Here is a 16,921-nt window from a genome sequence, read left to right on the forward strand (position 1 = left end):
ATCTGGTTGATAGGCTGTTTGTTGTTTGACCCAGATTTCTTTAGTTGAGCAAAAAATGTCTAAATCATGGTGTACAAGACACCTGTCTGAGTGGACTACTCCATTGTGGAGGCTGTGGGGATGGCGCAGTCCATCACTACGGCATGTGCTACTAAAATTGTATATGGTTAAGGACAATGGTACAACACTAATAAAAAATCTATATATTTTATAACAAATGCGCTTTCTCCCTCGTTTGATAGCGGTTGCTGTCCGCGGTTCTGAAACGTGAGTGCGCCTTTGAATTGGCGCCTTTTCCTAGACCATGTTGCTCTGTGCATGATAGCAAAGTTAACCAGTATATTGGTGTTGACAACAATGTGGTGGAGGCAGCAGCCGAGTTAGGAGATGAGAAAACAGCCCTTGCCTTAATTGTCTAAGAAAAGTGAGGAGAGAGGAAACCCGAACTTAATTAGGTCTATAATCAATAGCCTAACTGTTAAATGTGCCTGTTTTTTTTTGTCATCCATATATACTTTATCTACAGAAATAAGACACATCCTGCTTGTGTTGCCTGTTTGAGTGTTTGTTTAATAGGCTACTGATTCCGTGAGTACCAAGCCTCATGCAACACAACATGTCGGATGAACAATTTCACAAATTCGGCTGTTTTTAATATTTGCTGTGCAGACTCTCTGGTATTACTTGTTTATTTAGTGTTTATACTGTTCCAAATTGTCAGGAAGAATAATCTTTATAATAACAATAATCCTCCTTTTCTTGATCTCCTCCTCCTATAATGATCATCATTATAAGAACTGTCATGATCATTAGTAGGGTTAGTAGTTAATATGGAATTGTTTTAAGAAGGTCATACCAAGGATCATTTTCCTATTTGATTTTTTGAATTTTAAGACCCCTTGAAGTATCAAAAAAATATATTACAAAAAATATTTTTTGTCCCTTACTGCTATTAGCACATTCAAACGCATTGAATAACAGATTCACTACATGGAACAACAGATAGTCCCAAGGAAAATCTAAAGGAAGTTTGTTCTGAAGTGTCTATCAAATCAAAGTTTACTTGTCACGTACGTCGAATACAACAGGTATAGAACTTACAGTGAAATGCTTACTTACAGGCTCTAACCAATAGTGCAAAAAAGGTATTAGGTGAATTATTAGGTCCTATATCTCAGAGATGTAAGAAAGATCAGGAAACATTTGTTGTATTCTTTGTACATTTATTTAACCCCTTATTTTTGTCACTAAACAGTGTCCATATACTGTACTTCCATAAATTGTTTCAACTAGTACAATGGGACCTTCAGACAAGTCTTTTGAGGCCTAGAGCAAAACAAGTCTCACCTTTACACAGAGGGGTCATATCAGTGTGTAGCCCAAACCGTTTGGACTCTACAGACAAACGTTGGCAAATCGGTTGTACAGACCGCAAGATGAGTCCCAAGACGCTTGTGGGGGTGTCATAGAGCAAGAGTCATCTTTCCATAGAGGGGTCATAATAGTTTCTAGGCCAAACCGTTCGAACGCTACAGACTATTTTGTGAGTATACCGATCTTCGGGTCGTCATGTTCTGACAAACACCGTTCTAGTTCCATCACCTTTCACTGCAGCTACGGAAGTGTTACTTAGGCGGACGCGGTTGATTGAGACGCATCCAATGAACAATTGATATCTCTAGCTTAAACAGATTTTTATGGGGATTTTTGTATTATGCGAATTTGATTTCCACGAGGGAGCGGACATCGACCTTTTTAGGTTAATTATTTAATCAAACTGAGCGCTTAAAGCACCAGACAAGCTCAGTGCATATAGTTGATTTTGATTAAAACACATAGGATGTGTCTATATATGGAAAAATACACATTTAAAAATCTCGACCAATCAAGATTTTTTTTGAGTCGGGGACAGCCCTAATGCTTGCACGCACACATACACGCCACACACACTCCAACATTCACTTAAACAACATTCAACTTACACTACACCCACACAGACACAAACAACATGAATATTGTTTATTAACTGGATAATTGCCTTCATTCCATCTCTTCCTTGTAGAGTTGTTGTTCACTGAAAACAATGAAACACAATCAACGAAGCATAGATAACCCTCTGAAAGAACATGAATCAAAGTGTTTGTTGTAAAAAGCAGCATTAGTACAACTCCTTTTTGTGGTTATGTACAGTATTGGTCAATTCTTTGTCCAAAACATGTTTTGCTTAGAAAATAACATTTAAGTAAATGTTTACAATATGGAGGGCAAACTCACTTCCTAACATCCACCCACCCCTACCTAGACCTTGCTACCCTCTAAACAATAACAAGCACATATAGTTAACTTTCTACCAACATTTTCCCCAGATATCAACGAGTGTGAGGTACATGGGACTTGCCCGCAGGTCTGCAAGAACACCAAGGGCGGGTACGACTGTGAGTGTGCCCCCGGGTACCGCAAAGTGGGTAATGGCAACCAGTGTGAAGCTGAGGGTGAGTTCACACCTCTACCATACTGTTGTTTAGACCTGAGACCGAAAGCTTTGCTTTAGAAATATGCTAATTGCTAAGTATTTTGCTAATTAAAGACCAGTAGTCTAATTTGCAAATTAACAGTTTGTTGGTTTTCTCATGTTAGTACTGTTTAAGCCTATAAATTGAGTGTTTGGGATTTCAAAATAATCTCCATAATATTGTACACTATTATGAACAAAGAGTAACAATATTTGTTGTTATTACAGTTGCTATTGATTTATCGATGTTTCTGGAGAAACGTTTTATGGGTAAACTGATTTTAATTTTTTTTACTTTTTCCTACTTCAACACAAACTTACCAGGTGCCGGGCCTCTCCTGTTGCTCCCAGAGAATATCCGTATCCGGAAGTTCAACTTGCAGATGGAGGCCTACCATGACTTCCTCGAGGAGCAGGAGCACATCATGGCTCTGGACTATGACTGGGACCACAACAACACTGGACTCAGTATGTCACACAAACAAAATTAGCTGCCTCCTATGACCCAGACAAAATAGCTACGATTTTACTAAAAATACTATTTTATTTATTTTTTATTATTTTTTATTTACATTTTTTTTTACAAAGAAACAGTTACTAATTATAATCAAAAGTGACTAAATAATGCAAAATAATAATCCTGACAAACATAAGGTATCCACGTTAAAAGAGAGCTGAGTAAGCTCTCCATGTCTTTCTCAGGTATGGTGTATTTCACGGTGGAGGGGAAGGACAATGCGGCAGGCGCCATCAAGAGGGCATATATACCCACAGTGGACGACAATAGCAACAATATAGCCGCCGCTGTCGACCTGGGCATCAAATACATTACCACGCCAGATGGCATCGCTGTTGACTGGGTCGGGAGGTAGGACGGCATGGCTACGCCTCATTTATTTATTTATTTGTCTGTTGTTCAGCTTCCCTTGTAATGCAGAACTGGGCATATTCCCCTACTGTGTGGTTTTGTGTTTCATTCATATTCTGAAATGTTCACATTATGGAACAGTAATGTAATCTGTTAGCTAATATATCAATCACTGAAATTGCCATGGCAGTGGTATCTACATGTTACTTGTTATATTTATGTTAATGGCTGTGAATGACTTTGATATGCAGTGCTGTAACATGTTCTTTATTTTCCTGTGAATAGGAACCTGTACTGGGCGGACTCGAGAGTCAAGAGGATAGAGGTGGCCATGCTGGATGGGCGCTACAGGAAGCACCTGGTCAAGACGGACGTTGACCATCCCTCTGCTGTGGCTGTCAATCCTCGACTGGGGTGAGAATCATTGTAGGCTGCAATGAGTCTGGGGCTTGTATTGGAAGCTGTGGATGATGCTTCGAGAGCCTGACAATTGTTTTGCCCCAAAAAAATCATACAAATAGAAAATGTGAACTGGTTTCAACTACAAATTGATGTATCATCGCAGTACAACAGTTTTCACAATTGATGTGCAAGCAGTCATGGATGAGACATGGTCATATTTGTTGTTGACCTCGTAATTCTTTGGACCAAAAAATCTGACATTGTCTGAAAAGCCCCTTACAAAATAAATCTACTGAAGGTGAAACGCGTATCCCTCATTTTCCTTTTCCGCTTTACTTTCTTCATCCAGGATGCTGTACTGGGCGGACCGCGGAACCGCGGCCAGGATCGAGTACTCATGGTTGGACGGGCAGCACCGGAATGTCCTGGTGCCCGATGGCCTGGGTTTTCCCACAAGCTTGTCAATCGACTACGCCAACGGTGACCGGGTCTACTGGTCCGATGCCAAGGAGAGTCGCATTGAGTCGGTGCTACCTTCCGGAGAAGACCGCCGCACTGCACTGTATATTGGTGAGGCTGGAGGGCAGAGTAATACACCATGGGGTGGAGGGAAACACGAGGCCTGAAAATAGTCTATTTTTTATTGTTGGCTTTACTTGTACAAAACTCTATCATACGATTGCCATGCCTCTCTGTGACAGTCAGCTGACTTACTATTCAAACTTGATGCTTTTTTTTATTCTTTAAAGGGGCATTACACTCAATCTAAGTTTTGTGGAGAATTGGTTCGTTTTGACATTAGACTACTTATAGGTCTGAAAATGAACAGAAATTAATGTGGTAGATTACATGGTTTCTAACCCTTTTCTGTTTAATTGGTTACCTGTAATTTCTAACCCCTGTGTTTGTCTCTGTGGGCCCAGATGTGCGGAACCCTTTCAGTGTGAGTGTGTTTGAGGACCACGTTTACTGGAGCACGCAGGAGAAAGGGGAAGTGTTCCGGCAGGACAAGTTTGGCCGTGGCACCAAGACCAAGCTGCTCACCGCTGGGCCCTGGCTCACCCAGATCAGTGTGTACCAGCAGCAGAGATACAACTCAATAGGCAGTGAGTGACATCTCTTGTGTTTCCTGTTTGATATAAATTAAAATGCAGTCTAGGTTTAAGTGACATTGTTTACTTGTGTCTGTCAGTGAAAACCCCTTGTAAAGGGATCTGTAGTCACTTGTGTCTGCTCAGACCTGGAGGCTACACCTGCGCCTGCCCTGAGGGAACCAGCTTTGTCTTTGGCAGCAAGACGGACTGTGATGCAGGTACCATAGCCTCCTCCATCTTGGACTGATGACTCTGTCTTGTATTGTAAATGTCAATTATCTATATCTTGTTCCTCTTGGTTTGACTGTTGTGGTTAGCTACATTAGGATTTTAATCTATTTTGTGTGCCACAGCAAAATTGGAATAGCTGTAGGTGGGTCAAAAATACACGTTTTTGAGAGACACTGTTCCAAACTTTAGTATTGGGCAGAGACAGGATATGATGTAATACCTTAAACAGGAAGAAACACTTAAGGAAATTGTGCTGACTAGTGTTGACCATGTATTAACCTTTGAACTCTGACCTCTGTCAGGATTTGACCCCCCACCCACCATGCCCCCTCCATGCCAGTGTATAAATGGTGGAACATGCTACTTTGATGACAACAAGGCCATGTGCATGTAAGTTGGCTGTTACATTAACTTGTCCTATTAGTGCCATTTTTAAGTGTCCACGGGTCCTTAAAAAGTATTAGTCTTAAATGAATTTATCTGATTTAAAAGCCTCAATAAGTCCTAAAATGTCTTAAATTCAGTCTTCAAACGTCTTAACAAATGTGACGGAGAGGACTAGTGTTTCCTTTATATTGTGCCGCTGCTAAGGATCCGCCCCTTTTTTTTCAATTTTCGCCTAAAATGACATAGCCAAATCTAACTAGCTATAGCTCAGGACCTGAAGCAAGGATATGCATATTCTTGATACCATTTCAAAGGAAACACTTTGAACTTTGTGGAAATGTGAAATTAATGTAGGACAATATAACACATTAGATTTAGTAAAAGAAAAAAACATGCTTTTTTTGTACCATCTTTGAAATGCAAGGGAAAGGCGATAATGTATTATTCCAGCCCAGGCGCAATTGAGATTTTGGCCACTAGATGGCAGCAGTGGATGTGCAAAGTTTTAGACTGATACAATGAACCATTGCATGTTTGTTAAAAATGTTATCAAGACTGCCCAAATGTGCCTAATTGGTTTATTAATAACTTTTCAAGTTCATAACTGTGCACTCTCCTCAAACAATAGCATGATATTATTTCACTGTAATAGCTACTGTAAATTGGACAGTGCAGCTAGATTAACAAGAATTTAAGCTTTCTGCCAATATCAAATATGTCTATGTCCTGGGAAATGTTCTTGTTACTTACAACCTTATGTTAATCGCATTAGCCTACGTTAGCTCAACCGTCCCATGGGGGACCCACCGATCCTGTAGAGGTTTTAATTGTTGCCACCACGGCAAAAAAATAAACAAAATTGAACATCAAATAATACTCGAGGCACACTTTCAAGATGTAAAAGAGGTATCCAACCACATGTCTGTGTGTGCACATCAGGTGCGTGTGCCAGTGCGAGTCGGTCCGTTGCCAGAGAAGAGAGATGAGAGCAAGGTAGTCTAATAAGCCTATACATTTTGATAGACAACACTAACATTGCCCTCTTATCGAAGCAAATTTGCTTACATCTGTAATTTCGATGATTAGGCTACACTAGTTCCTGCAGATGTTTTGGCTCTAAAACCATTATTTGGTCAACAATAATGTGCTTTAATTCATCTGCTTCCTGCAATGAAAGTATGTATCTGCCCTGTCCCTGTTTTGTCCTGGCTCTCACTGCCGCTCACCTATTTAAACATGGAGTGAAGGGAGAGATGCATACTGACAGTTGAGCAACATTTCAAAATGTAATTGTGTGAAAAACAGTTTTTTTTAAAATAACTACTGATACTGTTGTTAAAAAAGAGTCTCAGCTTTATGTGAGTATAACAATTATTTCTCAACTGTCAATACAGAGGAAATAACACCACTTTACAAACAGAGTATGTCATTGAGAGCAGGCTAGTGGTGGCTATTCAGCAGCCTGATGGTATGGGGGTAGAACCTATTGGCCAGTCTGTTAGTTTTAGCCATGATGCTCCTGTACTGCCCGCATCTGAGTGATGGAAGCGGGGAGAACAGGCCGTGGCTCGGGTGGCCGAGGTCCCTGATAAACTTCTTGGCCTTCCTGCGACACCTGGTCTGAAAGGTGTCTTGGAGAGCAGGCAGTGTGCAACCAATGGTGCATTCAGCTGAGCGTACCACCCTCTGTAGAGCCTTGCGGTCAGCAGCGGTGGAGTCGTTGTACCAGACTGTGATGCAGTCCGACAATATGTTTTTGATGTGAGGACCTTCTGGGACAGGCCGAATTTCTTCAGCCTCCTGAGGTTAGAGTGGCTGTCGTTCCTTCTTCACCACAGTGTTAGTGTGGTCTGACCATTTCAGCTCCTTTGAGATGCGTACACTGAGGAACTTGAAGTTTTGACAGTCTTCACAGCGGCCCCATTGATGAGGATGGCGGCGTGCCCAGTCTGGTTCCTCCGGAAGTCCACAATCGGCTCCTTTGTTTTGCTGACGTTAAGAGGTTTTTTTACCTGGCACCACACCGTCAGTGCCTACCTCCTCCCTGTAGGCCATCTCATAGTTGTTGGTATTCAGGCCTACTACTGTTGTCGTCAGCACTCTTGATGATGTAGTTGGAACTGTGTGAGGCCATGCAGTCGTGGGTATACAGGGAGTACTGGAGGGGACTGAGGACATACCCTTGTGGGGCCCCCATGTGGAGGAGGTAATGTTGCCTACCTTCATCATCTGGGGGTGGCCCGTCAGGAAGTCCAGGACCCAGTTGCATAGGGAGGAGTTCAGTCCCAGGGCTGTGCGCTTTGTGGCGAGCTTAGAGGGCACAATGGTTTTGAAAGCTGAGCTGTAGTCGATAAAAAGCATCCTCACATACAGTACCAGTCGAAAGTTTGGACACATCTACTCATTCAAGGGTTTTTCTTAATTTTTACTATTTTCTACATTGCAGTGAAGACATCAAAACTATTAAATAACACAGAGAATCATGTAGTGTTAATAATATTTTAGATTCTTCAAAGTAGCCACCCTTTGCCTTGATGACAGCTTCGCTGGATCTATTGGGGCGGTAAGCAAATTGAAGTGGGTCTAGGGTGTCAGGTAACTAGCCTCTTAAAGCATTTCATGATGACAGAAGTGAGTGCTACGGGGCGATAGTCATTTAATTCAGTTACGATTGCTTTCATGGGTACAGGAACAATGCTGGACATCTTGAAGCAATTGGGGACAGCAGACTGGGATAGGGAGAGATTGAATATGTTTGTAAACACTACAGCCAGCTGGTCTGCGCCTGCTCTGAGGAAGCGGCTAGGGATGTCGTCTGGGCTGGCAGCCTTGCTAGGGGTAACACGCTTAATTGTTTTACTCATGTTGGCCACGGAGAACGTGAGCCTACAGTCCTTGGGAGCGGGCTGCGTCGGTGGCACTGTGTTATCCTCAAAACGGGCGAAGAAGGTGTTTAGCTCGTCTGGGAGCAAGACGTCGGTGTCCGTGACGTGGCTGGTTTTCCCTTTGTAATCCGTGATTGTCTGTAAACCCTACCACATATGTCTCGTGTCTGAGCCGTTGAATTGCAACTCCACTTTGTCTCTGTACTGACATTTTGCTTTGTTTGATTGTCTAACGGAGGGAATAACTACACTGTTTGTATTCAACCATATTCCCAGTCACCTTGCCATGTTTAAATGCGGTGGTTCGCGCTTTCAGTTTTGCGCGAATGCTGCCATCTATCCACAGTTTCTGGTTTGGGTAGATTTTAATAGACACCGTGGGAACAGGCCGTGGCCTATACACTTCCTGATGAACTCAGTCACCGTGTCCGGGTAAACGTCAATGTTATTCTCTGAGGCTACCCGGAACATATCCCAGTCCGCGTGATCAAAACAACCTTGAAGCATGGATTCTGATTGGTCAGACCAACGTTGAATAGACCTTAGCATGGGTACTTCCTGTTTGAGTTTCTTCCTATAGGAAGGGAGTTGTGATCTGAAGGGAGGGTGGGGGAGGGCCTTGTAGGTGTCTCAAAGGCGAGAAGCAGTGATCTAATGTTTTTCCTAAGCGAGTACTACAGTCAATATGTTGACAGAACTTCGGTAGCGTTTTCCTCAAATTTTCTTAGTTAAAATCCCCAGCTACAATAAATCAGGATATGTGGTTTCCAGTTTGCATAAAGTCCAGTGTAGTTCCTTGAGGGCCGACGTGGTATCGGCTTGAGGGGGAATATACACGGCTGGGACTGTAACTGAAGGGAATTCTCTTGGGAGATAATACAGTCAGCATTTGATTGAGATATTCTAAGTCGGGTGAACAAATGGACTTGAGTTTCTGTATGTTATCACAATCACACCATGAGTAGTTCATGAGAGTTCTTTATTCCTGTCTGCATGATGAACTGAGAACCGAGCTGGCTGTATGAACAGGGACAGTATATCCCGAGAGGGCCATGATTCCGTGAAACAGACTGTTAGTCCCTGATGTCTCTCTGGAAGGAGATCCTCGCCCTGAGCTCGTCTACTTTGTTGTCCAAGACTGAACATTAGCAAGTAATATACTCGGAAGCGGTGGATGGTGTGCACGCCTCCTGAGTCGGACTAGAAGTCTACTCCGAATACCTCTTTTCCGCCGGTGGCATCTTGGAGCAACCTCTGGGATAAGTTTAATTGCCCTGGGGGGCTACGAACGAAGGATCCACATCGGGAAAGTCATATTCCTGGTCATAATACTGGTGAGTTACCGCCCTCTGATATCCAAAAGTTATTTCCGGCTGTATGTAATAACGGAAGAAACATTCTGGGCTAATAATGTAAGAAATAACACACACAAAAAACAAAACACTGCAGAGTTGCTTAGGAGCTAGAAGCAGAGCTGCAATGTCTGTCGGCGCCATCAATAGCTAATTGGTCTGCACGTGCACTGAGCGCACGCCTTGGGATGCCGTATGGGCCGGCAGCCTTGTGAGGGTTAACACGCTTGAATGACTTGCATACGTCCTCCGTGAAGACAGTAAGCACATAGCCCTTGTTGTCGTCAAGGGCTCTACTCAGCAGCTCAGAGTCATTTTGCTCAAAGCGTGAGTAAAAGGTGTATAGCTCGTCCGGTAGGGCGGCGTTGGTGGTAATCCGTGATCGTTAGAAGCCCGTCACATGCACCTCGTATCCACCTCTTTTCCTCCACTTTGTCCCTATACTCATCATCTTGATTGATCTGCATAGGTCGTATTTGTACTGTTTAATCATACAATTACCCCCGGTCAATATGCACAAAAAACATTACAAATCAAAATATCCATCATGCATTCAATTAACATTTTAGATGAAACGTCTTACTTGTGTGGTAAACCGTGGGGTGTTGGGTTGAGCGTGCAGAGATTGACACAGAGACAGGGAGGCTTTAGTCCGAAAAACAACTTTACTTAAGACAGAAAATAAATATCAAAGAAATAACTTAGGTTTTGCTCGGTCTTTCTTCTCTCTCTTAACTGGTGTCCGTCTCTCTCCCCCTTCTCTCCCGCGGTGTGCCATCGTGATCCTTTTATTTAGCCTCCACGGCTGGTTGGCACTTTCCTCTAATTACCTCCACTTAGCTGTCCGTGTCGGGGTGCCCAGCTCCCGTATTCCCAGCAGAGGGAGCCAACGCCGCCTCACGTACCTCCCCTCTATTACCATCCCCCGGGGTAGACCTCCTGGGATACCACACTTGGCACTGGAAAAACTCAGTCTAGAGCTACCTTGCTTCAAAGTATAGCCATTTGATACCTGATTCACTGAACAAGGGAATCATTTTCTTAGACTTTTTGGTTGTAGGCTAATGTTCTAATAGTATACCATAATACCTCCAAGAGAGCTACTGCTTGTGTAGACTTTTGTTCCACCCTCAACTCTAACACACCAACTGCTCAACAGGACCTTGTTAAGCTGACTCAGGTGTGTTTGAGCAGTGCTGGATCAAAAGCCTGCACACCCAGTGGCTTGGATTTCCAGATGGAGAGTTGACCACGTGTTTCATACAGTAACATAGCTGTATATTTGACTTTAAGGCATTTTCACAGTGTTTTTGTTATGATATTGAGCATCATTATACTAAACTGATATTGGTATCGCAGCCAAAATTCTGAACACTTAGGCCTAGAGTTTGTGATTTAGCTAATGATTTATTTGCCCATTGGGGGTAGCCTAAACAAATGCAGATAGGCAACCTCATGCTTCAGCCATCTATATCCTAGCTACTATGCTACTACATCTGTTAGGCTACAGGAGAATGCGCATTGCTAAAATAGCACACCTGCGTGATAATATTATGAGCCATGTACTGTAGGTTATAGCCTTTGGTGAAATTCAAACATAAAAATACTACTTTTTGCCAACATGAAGTGGAATATTAGCAGGTGTGTGGCGCTTGCAAACTTCAAAATTGGTATTGATTTGCATTCCAAGTGGCATTAAAAAGTCTTAAATTCAACAAATAACCTGAACATAACGTGTGACTCTGTCCTTATCATGGATAGTGTACGAGCCCTGCCGGTGTTACCTCCCTCTGTATAACATTGGTTACATTTTTTCCTCAGATGTCCTCCAGAATGGCAGGGAGACTTTTGCGAGATAAACATATTTGGGGTGGTCGCATCTTCAGGTACATGCCACAGTATATCCATGAACCATCGTTATTTTGTTCATATTTTTTTCCATACCACAAGATATCAATGTCTTTCCGTCTCCCCTTTTGTCTATCTTTCTCCCTTTCACCTCATATCCTATCTCCCTTCTCTTTCACCCCCTCTCTCATTCTCTCCTCTCCCTCACGCAAACCCCCTCTCCTTCCCTCCCTCCCTCCCTCCCAGTGGGTATAGCAATCGGGGTGACTGTACTGATAGTACTTGTCCTTGGGGGTCTGGTCTATGCTGCCCAGAGGAAGGCCAGTGTCATGGAGACAATAAGCCACATCATGCCAAGTATGCCTAGCTTCAGGTGAGCCACAGTTCCACAGGTACTGCCACACTATATCTTGTCCACTAGCCCACTAGATTCTAAATGGATGCTAAAGCTAGCCCCCCCATCTCATTAGATTCTAAATATAAAGGGATTCTAATGCTAAAGCTAGCCCAACAACCCATTAGATTCTAAATCTAAAGGGATGCTAATGCTAAAGCTAGCCCAACAACCCATTCGATTCTAAATCTAAAGGGATGCTAATGCTAAAGCTAGCCCAACAACCCATTCGATTCTAAAGGGACGTTAGTGCTAAAGCTAAGTTTCCTCATAATACAGAGCTAATATCTGTATCTTAATCCTTTCATTCATGCCAAGTGTACTTTTATTGGATATTTTCAGGGGTGCCCCATATCAAAGCTCTGACCCATCAAATGAGGAGGGGAGTGACCCGGGCCCAAGCAGCAAAGCGGTTTGTCTGATCATGATTTGTTAATAATCCATAAAACAAAAACATTAAAGTATTTCAATCAGTATTTTCCAGCACACAGACACCTACAGTACTGTGGTTAGCTTATGTTCATGCAAGGGGTCTCTTTACATAGTCTAACGGTCTATGTCTCATCTTTGTCTCATCAGGAGCCCTGTACTGCTGTTCCTATGGAGGAGGCAGGGGGGAAGAGTTTTGAGAACCCCGCCTATGCAGCTGAGGGGGTTGAGAGACCTGCCCCTAACGCTATCACTACTGCCATCCTTGTGCCCAATGGGACAGCAATGGTCAATACACCAAATATACTTTATTAGCTAATATATGTACTATGTAACCTTTTATTTAACTAGGCAAGTCAGTTAAGAACAAATTCTTATTTACAATGACGGCCTACCCCGGCCAAACCCGGACGACGCTGGGCCAATTGTGCGCCGCCGTATGGGACTCCCAATCACGGCCGGATGTGATACAGCCTGGAATCGAACTAGGGATGCAGTGCCTTAGACCGCTGCGCCACTTGGAAGCCCTATAATGTACTGTATTCTGTTAAATCATCCCAATGTGGATTTCAGCAGTTCTATGATTTTACTTTTACTAAGACAACACTGGCGGGTCACATCCAATCAGCTTGTGGGCCAGATTGAAGACCCTTGTTTTTGAGTTTCAATTGAGAGCTAGTTAAAAAGTGTATTATTATTGTTTTTAGGGACATGCACTGAGCAGTATGCCAATGTCATTCAGAACATAGAACATGAGGATGACCACCCTGTCGACCTGTATCTTGCGCGTAGTTCTGAACTGTTCTTTATGTTGTCCTTGGTTCTATAGGAGAACATTGAGAACCCGTTGTATGCTGAGGTTCATGTGGTAGCTGAGCCTGACCCTGAGCCTGACGCTAGCGCCACACCTGCTAATACTGTATCAGTCGAGGTAGGCACCAGTTGAAAAAAAACACATTAAGGGGCTAGTTATAGTTCACATCTAAAATAAAAGCTGGTCAGCTTGTTTTCATTTTCATGGGATAGTTAACTTTTTTAAGTTTTAGCTGACTTTTGACATAGGGTGAATTATCCCTTTAAATGTGGTCTTAACTCAGACTGACAAGTTTTGATTTTGAGGTGAACTCTCCCTTTAAAATATCAGACAATAGAGTAAGATCTTTACAGTTCAGGCTTTTATAAAAATAAAAAAAATCTGGCTGCCATTTTAGGGGGCCTTTGAGAATCCAGATGAGGAACTGACTCCCGAGGAACCAGTCGCCGACGAGTCACTAAAGGTATCCATGGAGATGATAAAGGACAATACGACTCTGTACTTTGTGAAAATTATATATGATGATGAGTACTGTCATGTTTTAATTGTAGTGTACAGCTCTCTCTGTGAATACCATACTATGAAAATTCTGTAAATGTTATGCGTACTTGAATATGGTCATATGATATCTTTGTTTGAGATATAAGTTCATGTTAATTTGCCTGAATGCCAATAATTTTTTCTTTCACACCACCCTCTTCAGTTCGAACCCATTCCTGATGACAATGCCGACGACAATTTCATAAACCCAATGTTCTCGGTGAGTGTTCAAGAAATAAGTGTGCAATCCATCTCTGCATTCTACGGTAGAATGTGTGTTTTATTGTTTTCGTATGTGCTTTGGTGTATTGATGTCATCTTTATGCATAATGGCAGTGTAATATAAGTTGTAGACCTAGGTAGAATACATAATAATACTTTGTAGTTTCAAATAAACTCCAAGCACACCTCAAACACTTTCAAATCTTTAAACACACAAGATCAAATACTGGCTGTCTTCATTCTAATGCTCTTTCGACAGGATCCCACTTACCCATCCACCCCAGCAGACTCCTTCACTTGACCTCCACACCAGGCAAATCAGTGGACAAAACAACAGGACTAAACACTGGACTAAACTGAACACTAGGACTAACACTGGACTAATCATACCTCCCCCACCTTTCCTTGGTTGGAAAATGGGTTATTAAAGCTAACCTACTGTAATTTTTTCCTCAATATATTTCATGATGTGCCAAATATGTGATTTAGTGGATTATTATTGGGTAAGCATTAGAATAATTTCTCTGTAGGAGCTGATCCATCGTCAGTATTGTGGAATACTTATAATTTAAAGGTAAGATTTGAATGGAGAAAGCTGATCTGAGAGTAGCGCTGCCTTTCTTTTGATCCTATCAGTATTGTCCAATGTAACACTGAGTGAACATTAACTCTCCGTGGTGTTCTGGAAACGCATGTTTCATCTTCAGCCGTTGTAAGAACAATGCATCGTTAAAACACTCATAAGTTCCATCGCTATCGGGAAACGGTGCCCAGAGCAGTTAAAGGAAGTGATGCGATAGTGGGTGAACGGTAGAACGGATGTTTCTAGAATGATGTGCCTTAGTTATAAGTATTTATAACTAAGGCTATATTTTTATGATTACAATCTGTGATTAATTATTTGATTGACTCTCGTCATAAAGCGAAACAAACTTGATGTATATTATGTTGTAAATGATCTTGTTTGATACTGTATGATTAAACCGTTTGTTGTCGAGTTTCATAAGTGTTCTTGGAGATGAACCTTGGCAACCAGGCCTTCGATTTCATCCTATCTATTATGAGTAGGGCCCTGTGTATTGCTTAATAATGTCACACGACCTGCATTTTAAACTTTATTTAAAGCTTTTTCATCAAACTGTCCCCTCTTTTTTTGTCAGATGGTCCAGCACCATCCTCAGACAATTTCTTTCATTTTTGGTATAATTCTAATTTCTAGAAAAGGCTTTAAAAATCCAGGTCATGTGACATGATCTAAAACACAGGGCCTTGATTATGAGATAAATAAAAGTGTAATAATCTGACCAAAAATGAATTGTTTGGATGAAGGACAATATGGATGGTAATTATGTTAGTATTAACAATAAGACATTGGCCACCACACCACAATACAGTAGGCTACATATACATATATACTCTCCCTCTATCTCCTTCCCCTCTCCTAATTCTCTGCATCCCTTTTTTGTGTTTGTATCTGTCCACTCCACACATATTTGCCAAGCAATCAGCATAGAGACTCACACTGGTATCATCTGAGTAGGATGACCCTAATTCCCATGTAGTGTTTGCTGTGACCCACTGAACTTGGCTGCTGTGCTCCCTGCTCAGCCATAAAAGCCTACAGCCCTACACTAACCACATAGCCACGCCTTAATGATTACTGATGGGGTAACAAAAGAAATGACTACAGCACTTTGCAACTCCCTTCCTTTCCTCTTCTCTCCTCTCCTCTACCTTTCCCTCCTCTCATCCTGCCATCATAAATGTCTTATTACATCAAGGCTTCCCCTTTGACTGAGTGGACTGTAACTACACTCCAAAAGGGTTCTTTGGCTGTCCCCATAGGAGAACCCTTTGAAGAACCCTTTTTATTTCCAGGTAGAACCCTTTTGGTTCCATGTAGAACCCTTTGGGGTTCCATGTAGAACCCTTTCCAGAGGGCACTCTTATCCAAATCGATTTACAGGAGCAATTAGGGTAAAGTGCCTTGCTCAAGGGCACATAGACAGATTTTTCACCTAGTCTGCTTGGGATTCGAACCAGCGGCCTTTCAGCTACTGGCCCAACGCTCTTAACCGCCAGGCAACCTGCCACCCCATAATGATTCATAGGCATGTTTTAGTTCTACTACCCCCACATGTCAAATCTGCTTATCAGCTCAAGCATGTCCCAATCAGCAGCATTGGTGAAGCAGCTAGAGAAAGAGAGAGGAAAGGGGTGGACCACAGATCCTGCATCCATGAGTCTGTATGTGTGTGAGAGAGAGAGAGAGAGGGGACGAGAGAGAGGAACGGCGTGAGTGATATAATGAAGATAGACAGAGAGGGGGAGGGAGGAGACTGAGCGAGAGATAGAAAGGCGAGGACCAGAGAAGTGCAGTGCTGCACGCGTGTCTGTGTGAGGAGGAGGAGGAGAGAGTGATACAGCTAGCAGGGAAGCTAATGGCAGGTTTACACAGGAATCAAGACACATCGCTAGGCACCAACCCAAAGGAGTAAAAGGAGGGATTGCCAATGCACACACGCCCACACAGATACACACCACAGACAGAGCAGAGCATGAATAAGGTAGGGATCTTATTCGGTTTCATTTATAGTTATTCTGGCAGACGTTGTCTCAGCGGGAGGGAAGGGTTGAGCAATTAAAGAGATTGAGGGATACAACGTGTGTGCACATTTATGTGAAAGCTGCAGGGATGCTCAGCCTCGAGTGGGTTCTTGTGAAACCTGCTAGGATTCTCCAAATGCTAGATTTTTACAAAAACAAGTGGAGTGGGTTTATAGATTGCCACATGTAGTCTTTAAATCCAATCTATTTAGTTTGCTATAGCTGCTTTATGTTTGATTTGGTATTAGAGGTAGCATTGAATGCCATGGAACTGTAGGTTGAATGATACATTTAGTATGTCTTTGTGTTCTGTGGGGGGTGGGGTGGGGGTGGGGG

General features: G+C 42.6%; 2 protein-coding genes across 3 annotated transcripts in view; both read left to right on the top strand.

Moving 5' to 3' along the window:
* lrp2b (low density lipoprotein receptor-related protein 2b) overlaps positions 1–15,106 on the top strand; it is a 113,536-nt gene extending 98,430 nt beyond the window's left edge. Inside the window, exons 68-83 of the mRNA XM_029712806.1 lie at positions 2,367–2,492; positions 2,837–2,980; positions 3,215–3,380; positions 3,666–3,794; positions 4,132–4,352; positions 4,706–4,888; positions 4,975–5,094; positions 5,410–5,497; positions 11,553–11,617; positions 11,826–11,952; positions 12,316–12,385; positions 12,553–12,690; positions 13,232–13,333; positions 13,614–13,679; positions 13,920–13,976; positions 14,238–15,106. Of these exons, the coding sequence (XP_029568666.1) occupies positions 2,367–2,492; positions 2,837–2,980; positions 3,215–3,380; positions 3,666–3,794; positions 4,132–4,352; positions 4,706–4,888; positions 4,975–5,094; positions 5,410–5,497; positions 11,553–11,617; positions 11,826–11,952; positions 12,316–12,385; positions 12,553–12,690; positions 13,232–13,333; positions 13,614–13,679; positions 13,920–13,976; positions 14,238–14,279 (1,844 nt within the window). The 3' untranslated portion in view covers positions 14,280–15,106. The remainder of the gene's footprint in view (positions 1–2,366; positions 2,493–2,836; positions 2,981–3,214; positions 3,381–3,665; positions 3,795–4,131; positions 4,353–4,705; positions 4,889–4,974; positions 5,095–5,409; positions 5,498–11,552; positions 11,618–11,825; positions 11,953–12,315; positions 12,386–12,552; positions 12,691–13,231; positions 13,334–13,613; positions 13,680–13,919; positions 13,977–14,237) is intronic.
* A 1,160-nt stretch (positions 15,107–16,266) lies between these two features.
* Positions 16,267–16,921, top strand: part of mpp3b (MAGUK p55 scaffold protein 3b) — a 32,264-nt gene continuing 31,609 nt past the window's right edge. Inside the window, exon 1 of one of the 2 annotated variants that reach the window (XM_029712825.1) lies at positions 16,267–16,545. The gene's annotated coding sequence lies outside the window, so the exon portion shown is untranslated. The remainder of the gene's footprint in view (positions 16,546–16,921) is intronic. The other variant, XM_029712818.1, reaches the window with a different exon arrangement.

This window comes from Salmo trutta, chromosome 2, assembly GCF_901001165.1.
Source record: "Salmo trutta chromosome 2, fSalTru1.1, whole genome shotgun sequence".
Classification (NCBI taxonomy): domain Eukaryota; kingdom Metazoa; phylum Chordata; class Actinopteri; order Salmoniformes; family Salmonidae; genus Salmo; species Salmo trutta.